The 9,662-nt window shown below is 36.4% G+C and overlaps 1 protein-coding gene across 1 annotated transcript in view; it reads right to left on the minus strand.

The window, feature by feature from the left end:
* Nucleotides 1-5,408: 5,408 nt before the first annotated feature.
* Nucleotides 5,409-9,662, minus strand: part of oca2 (oculocutaneous albinism II) — a 57,371-nt gene continuing 53,117 nt past the window's right edge. The window contains exon 22 of the mRNA XM_015398917.1: nt 5,409-6,371. Within this exon, the coding sequence (XP_015254403.1) occupies nt 6,284-6,371 (88 nt within the window). The 3' untranslated portion in view covers nt 5,409-6,283. The remainder of the gene's footprint in view (nt 6,372-9,662) is intronic.

Raw genomic sequence — 9,662 nt, forward strand, 5'->3', positions numbered from 1 at the left:
AAAAGGCCACAGTCAGTGCATACACGTCTGCTGCAGTGTTAATGGCGCTGTTCTGCAGCGCAGCGTACTATAGCCTATTACTTGATGTGTTAACGGGTCGGGTTGCGGGTTAAATATCAATGGGTCGGGTCGGGTTTGAAATTGGATTGAAGATATCCGCGGGTGACGGGTCGGGTTCGGTAGTCATCCTAACTGGTTCGGGCGGGTGCGGGTTGGTAAAACTCGACCCGTGCAGGACTCTAAGCCAGCTTCCATGTCAGAGGATGAAAAGGAGCACATCCAGCCAGTCACAGTCAGAGAAACAGGACTACACTGAAACGCAGGCCCTATGTCCTCCAGCAGTCTAAGCCTATTGCAGCATAACAATAGAGATAGCTCAGGATAACCTGAGCCCCTTTAACTATAAGCTTTATCAGGTAGGAAAGTTTTAAGCCTAGCCATAAAAGTGCTGTAGACAGGGTGTCTGCTTCACAGACTAAACTGGTAGTTGGTTTCACAGGAGAGGAGCCTGATAACTAAAAGATCTGCCTCCCATTGTACTTTTAGAAATTCTAGGAACCACTAGTAAACCTTTCTCTGATCTAAGATGGAGCTCGGCCATTTAAGGCTTTATATGTGAGAAGGATTTTAAATTATATTATCGATTTAACAGGAAGCCAATGAAGATAATCTAGGATAGGAGAGATATGATCTCTCTTTTTAATTTTCATCAGAACTCTGGCTGCAGCATTTTGGATCAGCTGAAAGGCTTTTAACTAAAGTTTTTGAACTTCCTAATAGTAAAGATTTATAATAGTCCATCCTTGAAGTAACAAATGCAAGGACTAGTTTCTCAGCATCACCGCTGAAAAGGATATTTACATTTTTTACAATTTTGCGCAGATGAAAGAAGGAAATTGTAGAAACCTCTTTGATATGGGATTTAAATGACAGTTCCTGATTAAAAAATATCACCACAATTTCTTTTTTTATCATCTGAATTTATTTTAACCTCATCCAAATGAAATGACTGACTAATCAGCTTCTTTTTCAAAGACTCTGGTCCAAAGACTATAGCTTCTGTTTTATCTGCATTCAGGAGCAGAAAGTTAAGTCATCTAGACATCTATGACATAAAACCTGGATGACTCTTAACTGTTATGCTGATTATCCTCAGGAAACTAACCCCAACTAACCCACATATTCATTCTTTATGCACCAATATGCACTTCTGGTTGCAGGACACTAAGATTGCTTCATTAGTGTCATGGATCCAAACAAAAACCTTTCAGTCAAGGTCCCAGTAGGGTTTAACAAAGTGGGAATGTTTATAATTTTGATGGGAGGAAAAGAAACAAAGACTTACCTGCATTCGATTAGAATATATAAATGCTTCCAAGGTGGAGCTGGAGAGATCCTTGCTACATGACCTTGCTTTAATAATAAATAAAGGTCCCTAGTGTCACAAAGATAAACAAAAAAAAGCTGCTGAGATTTGATGATTTTGGTTTATCGTTCCTTGTGTAGCTAAGGATAATTTTTTTGTACCTCCCTTTTAATACCCTTCTCTCTGAGTGGGAGTGAGATGAAATGTTCAGCTTTTTGTCATGTAAGTAGGGAAGTCATAGATTAATCATAAGTAGTTACTAAACTGACAAAATAATTTTTCAGTTTTAAAGAGATTTTTATGACTTTCAATAGTTGTGCTTCAAATAATTTAATTTATATGCATGTGAAGTAATGTTTTATTGAAATAAATATGCAAAAACCAACCATCCCAACATGTCTGAGTTGAATATGTGATGTGAGAGATGCTTCCTGAGCTTCACCAGCCAGCAGAGTGCATACGGGGAAATGCCGGCATCAGTTGAGGTAGGTAATAGGTATAGACCTAACATCCTGTTTGGGCTGCAGCATCGTTATTATCAACATTTACATCGTCATAGCTGTTGACAGCCAGAAGATCATTATGTTTGCACCTTAATCTGATGACATTCAACATGTCTACATGTTGTTTACCAAAACATTAGTCTTGCTTGCTTTGTTTAATTAATAGCCACTAATTTAATTAGGCCACCATAATGCAAGCGGCTTATTTAGTTTAGAGAAAAAACAGCCGAGCCAACAAGCTGCCGTTGTATTGTTAGAGATTTGCAAAGAGGTTTGTTCATGTGCAACACTTGGCAAAAGCAACCATTTTGTTTTTGGAGAAAAGTTTGTGGCTATATTCTATATTCTGTCTTCTATAATCTACTCTTAAGGATTTCATGCAAGTATGTTAAAACTGTAATAAAAACCTTGATGATGAAGCATTTTCATGTTTCAGGTTTTTATTTGAATGTTTAATTGCAGCAGTTGCCTTCAAATGGTTATAAGATTTAGTGGGCAAAAACTTTTTAAAATAAGGTTAGGCAGGTGTATGTGGCTTACTAAATATTGTTTACTAAGTTTATTTTTGGCTTGTAAAACAAAAATAACAAAACAAACCCAGCTTGTCAGTCAAGAAAATGCTAAAATTATTGCCATACTGTTTTAATCAGCGATTTGCACAATAAGTAGGATGTTTTGGATTTTTCTATTTTCTGTTGGAAAAACAGCTTTTCGGCAGAAAATTCCCTACATTTGAAAATATGGTTTATTTTCTTTAAAAAATTACCACAGTTAAAAGTTACATATATCAGGGTTTGAGCTGCAGAATTCAATATGTGTCCTGCAGCCTGCATCTGTTTTGGATGTTTTTGCCTACCACTCTATGCTCTGCTTCTAGTAATTAGAAGAGCAGAGACACAACCTAATCATCCTCATTCCTCCCAGCTGTAATCCTTGCATATTAGTGTTTTCTTCTCACATTCATTCTCCTCCAGATTGTATTTTTACCTGCATGAGTCGACCACCTGCCTTTCCTTTGTTCACATGAAAGGCACAAACAGTTTTTATTGGCTTCTGACTCTGGTCATGACTTCTCTGCCTGCCATCAGTCTGTTTAACCTAACACCAGCTGGTTCACCTCATATTTTCAGAAAAACTGGTAGGATCAGAGAGAATGCTAGTTATTTGAGAGTCCTGAGCGCAAATACCATGTGGTGCCTCCTGCACCTTAAAATGAACAATAATATATAACATTTGACATCTGAATTGAGAAAGCTTCCTGGAGAGCTAGCAAAACGTCTTTAAATCTTGGAAACCAAGTCTAGTGGATTGTTTTTCAAACTTTTACGGAATAGATAATAATAATTTTTGTCAGTTAATTTCTCTGTAATTTCTCTGAAATTTCTTCTTAATATTAATCCTTAAGAAACAGCTGCAGTAAATAAAAGGAGGGATTAAAATCTTGATGAACTAATTTATCCTCAACAATGATGCATATACTTCCCCAGATGATGACTGTGTTTTACTCATCATGTAGGCAATTTAAAAAAAACAACAGATTGGTACAGATTCATGTTGAAAACAATTTATTTTCCCCATGTGACAATTCTTTTGCATACATACAGTAGATCTGTATGATAAAGGATTAACTTTGCTTTGTTCATTTAAAATTAATTTGAAAACTGACATGTATTTTTTCCACTTAAAGCACTGCTACACCCCAGTTACTCATCTCTGCTGCTCAATCCATATACCGGTAAATGTGTTCTCTGGAACTTGTATATAGCTGGTTATTTAAGTGTATAGTCAAAGTGCAAAAGTTACTGCCATGAATTATCTTTAAAGCAAAGAAAATAATTAAACAAACACTAACCTTTTTGTGCAAAGGTTATATTGCAATACCTAATATTGCTATAAATAGTTATACATTTCCCCAAACCCTTGGATGCTTTAGGATTGCAATGTTTAGAACTACAAGTGTTTATGTAAGGAGTAAGCCTGAATAAAGTAAGTAAGACTGAATAAAATTAATGAAATAGAATTTGCAACTCTCGTTATATAACACAATTCATGTAAAATCGGTTTGCTCAGTTGTCAAATTAATAAGGAACTGAGGTTTTCCTCTTTTCAGGGCAACATGCCTCCCTGGAAATAAAGCCTCATTGGAACATGAAATTCCTTCAGGAGCCACCAGACATTGAACTGTTATCCACAAGTATGACTCACTAACAGGACCCAACAACACCTTTTAACACCCAAAAAATTAGTTTAAGTACAAGAATGGGACAGCTTTCCTATAAGCAGTCTAAAGCTGCTGGTCTACAATATATATGCCCATTTTCAGTTTTGACCTATTTTATTTGGGGTATGAATGTACAGAGAAAAAAAAAAGTCTAAAGTTGCAACCATGGCAACGATTCTTGTGTTTATCTGGTATCTATTTTGTTACTATTTTAGTTTATTTACACTGGTTAATAAATAATAAATTCTGAGTTTTAGGGATTTAAGGTAATTCCAGTCTGATCATTCTAATACAACATCTAAGGGAAAAAAAAACAACAAAACAAAATAAAATTGTTCAGAAAAAGTATGGAAGTCCAAAATAAATGCCCCAAGTATTATTAGACAGAGCCAGCAGCAGTTTCAATCATAGCATGCAATCAGGGAATTTAATATTCCTGTGCAAATATTTCTGTAATAAGTTCTTCAAGCCATGTAAGAAAAGATGTCTCTTCCTGAGGATAAAGGGGGCTATGATTTGTTCAGATGCAATTTAGTTGGTAGAATCCCATAAATAATGCATTTTTGCCCACAAAACAGTGGAATGGCAATAACCACAAGTCTGTAATCTGATTTAAGTTTGAAAAGCAAATATATTTTTGAGTCAGGAAAACCACAAAATCGTGTAATTCTAATAAATCACAATCCACCGTTTCCTAACATGAAAAATCCTTAGAGAATGCCCAGATAAAAGCCTAAAGGTGTGAACATATAGAGTAGATGGTGACCTGTCATGTTTTTTGAAGCAAGCTTTTTTTTTTTTTTTTAACAGATCAAGTTTCTTTTGGACAAAAACAGAAATTTCTATATGAAATGTACCAAATAAATATGCAGTAATTTTTGGTCAACATCGAATGACAGGAGCGAGCACTTTAATATTCACAATGATCATGCTATGCAAAAAAAAGTGCATAAAATATGTTACAGTCAGGGAGACCAAGTTCTGCTCAGTTCTGGCTGTTGAAATTAGACAACTGGCTTTAAAGAAATAAACACCCCAAAGCTGAGGGACGAGGACAAGCTTTTGTGATAAACAGGCAGATACGTTTTTATGAATAAAATGAACAATTAATCTCCCTAAAATTTACCCTGCATTCTCTCCAATGGCAGTTTGTTGTTGGAGTGATCTATTGACCCATTTTTCTTTTTCCTTACTGCAGTTACCAGTCCAAATGAACATGATATCTTGTATGAAGGGTTTCTCTTTCCTTTCATCCATGTGGTGAAAACTTGAAGTGACATCAAACAACAAATTCATTTGTAATGAACATTTGCTATGACCAGATTGACGTTCATTTTAAGTCAAGAAGCATGTTTATGATTTATGTGTTGTGAATAAAATACCATTGATTAAAATACAATCCAGAGATATAAAAAAGTTTATTGCTCATGTTTCTCCGTCTCTGAAATATTTATTTGGTGAAAACAGAGGAAATTCATGTTGTTGTGCCGTACAATGAACACAGGAAACAACAACTAACACTTTAAAGGACGGTGACAGCCCTATGTGTTACTACATGGTCATTAATGATTATACAGTATTTAAAATGACTGACTAGACTTAACCAGAGAATTATCAATTAGAAAAGTCTGTAAAATTCAGTACAGTTTTCCTAAATTACTGGTTAAAAAAATCCTGGGATCCAACAGTGTAATACAGACATAAACTGGTATAAAATCCCTTTCACTGGGTAATTTTGTTAGAGCTGAACATGTTTAGGTTGGTGTATAATAATTAATCCACAGTCTCTAATTGTAATCTTTAATGAAAGGATTGTAATAAATGGCTGAAGTGATAATTTGATGTGTTTTGTAAACAGGCGTCTCAGATTTCAGAACAGTTGTTGCTCCCTCTGAGGCCATAGCACCATGTAAACAGCGATGAAGAGAAGCCACATATTTAAAGCCAAGAATCATGCACTCGAGTCAGCCTTTGTTCAGAACACATGTAAATATGTCCCTGATGGTCCACACATCCCACTTTCCCACGCTTTAAAAAAAACAAGGCTGAATTGCCTCATGTTCTGCTCGTAATCTGATTGGTCAGTCAGCTTACATGTCGCATTTACAGTGAGCTGCAACTCATAGAGGAGTGGTCACATACACGTACAGACACATGCATGACAACACACTGTGTTTCTTTGGCTGGTGGTCTCTACATGTTCCATCCCAGTCCGATGTGGGTGGCCAGGAGGTAGCACATGGCGATCATGCATGTCATCACCATCATCGGGAACCCCAGCCTGTGAGAGGCAACAGGAAGTACAACAGTCACTCAAAACTCCTTCAAAAATGCCAAATGTAACAGATTTTATGAATAAATATGCAGATCCAGGTTAAGCCCACAGTAGAATCTAACAAAGAGACAAGTCAGGCAAAAACATCAGAACAGGAGCAGGCAGGGTGATAGGTCCAAAAGCAAAACGGGTCAGGATCAGGCAATCAGAACACTATTAGAAACGCTAGAAAACTCTCACACCAAAGGCTCAAGAATAATCTGGCACTGCTGGCTGGGACTAGGCATCTTAAAATTAGGCAGGAGCAGGTGGATCAGATGAGCAGTGATGAGAAACCAGACTGAGTGAGACAGGTGAATGAAATGAGCAATTAAGCCAGCCATCAGCGCTAACATCATGATAAAATGTTCTTATCTTTTTCTTTCGACTTTATATTAAAAATATTGCTTGTCCTTACAGACGTTTTGGTCAGTTTCATCCGGAGCTGTACCAAGGTGGATAAAAATCCAGACGTGGCCCTGCCGGGCCAACAGGTTGAATACCTGTGGTCTAACTCAGTGGTTTTTAGTCCTGGTACTCAAGGCCCTCTGCCCTTCTTATTTTTGATTTCTTCATGCTGCTACTTGATTTGCAGGTTTGAAAACAATTGTTTTAATTTTATTACACTTAAACATGACTATCATCTTAGCTTAGCTTGACTGATTCATTTGAGCCAAACCAATAGACTGTTTCTCTTCTATGAGAGGATGTCCTCTAAGTTCAGCGCAGACTATTACAGAGGAAAGGCCCAGAGCATAGATAATACACATAATTTAGACTTTATTTAAACATCAGAAATTACAAAATGAAAATGATTGGATTTAATGTGGTGAGGTGAAATCAGTGGATGAGACTGAATTGATTTATTGAGTGGCGTCTTTGAACTGGACCTTCCATCACATGGCTGAAGTCAACTAAACTTTACCTTAGCTGCTCAGTTTGTGCTGCTCTTCATATACATGTTGATGTCAACTTTATCATGTGAGGCTCAAAGCCTGGCTATGAGCCATTGTCTATCAAGTTATACATGTCATACACAAGCAAATGACTGCTGTCATTTATTTCTTAAAGTATTCACACCTTCACTGTACAAAAAAAAACATTTTTTTTATTTATTTTTATACTTTATTTTTTTTATCTTTACTTTTCAGATGAGGCCAAATAACTGTTATCTGTTTGTCTCAATAGATAAAAAATCTAATTTAGAAATAACCACAATAACTCATGTAAAAACCACTGTGCAGCTATATTATAGTTTTTTAGTTTTTTATTTATTGACTGTGCAATATTCTGTGCAATATGCTGAATGTGCAATATATGTGAATAGAATTGTTATACCACTACCTTACCGTTGCTCCTTACCTACTACACTTTAACGTAAAAGTAAATCCACCTGTATATAAGCCATCCGGATTGTACATATTTTTATTTCTTATTTTTATTTTGTTTTTCATTGTGTGCGATAGAGGTACACTGGCACCTTAATCCTTATTCACCTGGATATACTGTATATATATATATTGTTTATTGTTTATTCTTAATGCACCTTTTCCTCCTTGTTTGCACCTTCTTTGACTTCTATGCCAATATGTGACAAGTGAATTTCTCCGCTGTGAGATCAATAAAGCTCATCTAATCTAATCTAATTACGATTATGATTCACTATTACTTATTTTACAAACAGTTTTCACTGCAAAGGGAGGCTTTAGGAGGACCTTGTCTTGATGGCAGAATTATCAGAGTAGCCATCAAAGTTCTCATCAATGTAAAACTGGTTAATTAAAGGCAAAGAGTGATTAAAAATATTAATCTGAGTGCCAAATTGTGTCACATTGCATCTCAGGTTCAGTCTTGTTTGAATATAAATAATGTTCCAATTAATAAACTTAATAACTTTTTTTAACCTATTTCACCTTCTACATCTATAGAACATCAGCGTGGAGAAAGTAGTAACCAACAGCATTGAATCACATTGAAATGTGGGACACTTAGCTGTTAAGCTAATGGGAAGATTGGAACAGCATCTTGTTAAACACAGACATAGAAAAATATATTTCATTAAAAACTCTCAAGCAAGAATAACTAATGTTTATGGTGATATTGCATAACATTTTACAGAGCTAATCCAATGCACTAATGATCAGATGCCCTTTTTATTCCTGAATTAGCACCCTTAATTTAAAATGTACCCTCCTAAGACTGCAGCGCTACAGATGGTTTCTCATTTGGATGTGTACCATGTCCTAGATGAACACATGGCTGCTCTCAGGGCCAGGAATCTGGTTGCCTCTAGTCTATGACACAGATCAGTATTGGAGGACAAAAAAAAACAACAAGCTAACTTACACAAACATATCGTTTATCTGACTGTAGAATAAGGCAATAATGTTACAGTAATGCTGCACCCTTCTATGCTTGGGACAAAAGGCATCTGTTCACAAATCTTTTTTTTTTTTGCCCTGACTTTCTCTACCAGGTGAGTTGCATTGGGAAGATCTCCTGAATGGCAGGAAGAACTTCATTCTTTAACTCCTGCTCAGCGTAAGTGGGTCTGCTGGCTATATAACTAGATTCTGCAAGACAGACTTTCTGCAGACTTTCTGAGTTCATAGGGATGACTTTGAGATAGCAGAGTCTGGAACCAGGGAGCACCCGAAAAGACAAAGGCCTTCCATCTAGGTCTGAACACAGACGGATCCAACACAGCCTGGGCAAAACTTTCCTGGACTTTTGAAAGGCCTCAACTTTACCAAACAGCCATTAATAGAGGTTGCAGGTCTGGTTGCAGGTCTGGCAAAGTAAGGGAGGGAAATCTCAGCAAAGCACTCAGGGTTTTTTGTATATTTAATCATTTGATATTTTTTAGCTAACAGTGACGACATGTTTTTGGCTGCTGTTTCTAAGGTTAAAACAAACTTTATTTTTGTGGTTAAACACCAATATAGAATTAACATTTATGTATGGAAAATTAATAAATAGTTGCCCAATCAGCATCGGCAAATTAATGGCTTTGGGGCTCCTGGAATTTTCACCCCTGCTACAGTGATATAGGTGATGTAGCCAGTAGTCAGTCAGGCAGTGAGGTAGAGATTATGGCGACGACGACAGTTGAACTTGAAGAGCAGCTGAAAGAGCCCAATCTGGGCGCTTTTCAGCTGTGCAAACCACTTTGCTAATTGAATAATGAAAAAAAAAATAGTTTCTTGCATCATTTTACATTTTACATTGAATAAAGAAGGCTTCTTTCTCCCTAGGTAA

This window comes from Cyprinodon variegatus, unplaced genomic scaffold, assembly GCF_000732505.1.
Source record: "Cyprinodon variegatus isolate N-32 unplaced genomic scaffold, C_variegatus-1.0 Scaffold972, whole genome shotgun sequence".
Classification (NCBI taxonomy): domain Eukaryota; kingdom Metazoa; phylum Chordata; class Actinopteri; order Cyprinodontiformes; family Cyprinodontidae; genus Cyprinodon; species Cyprinodon variegatus.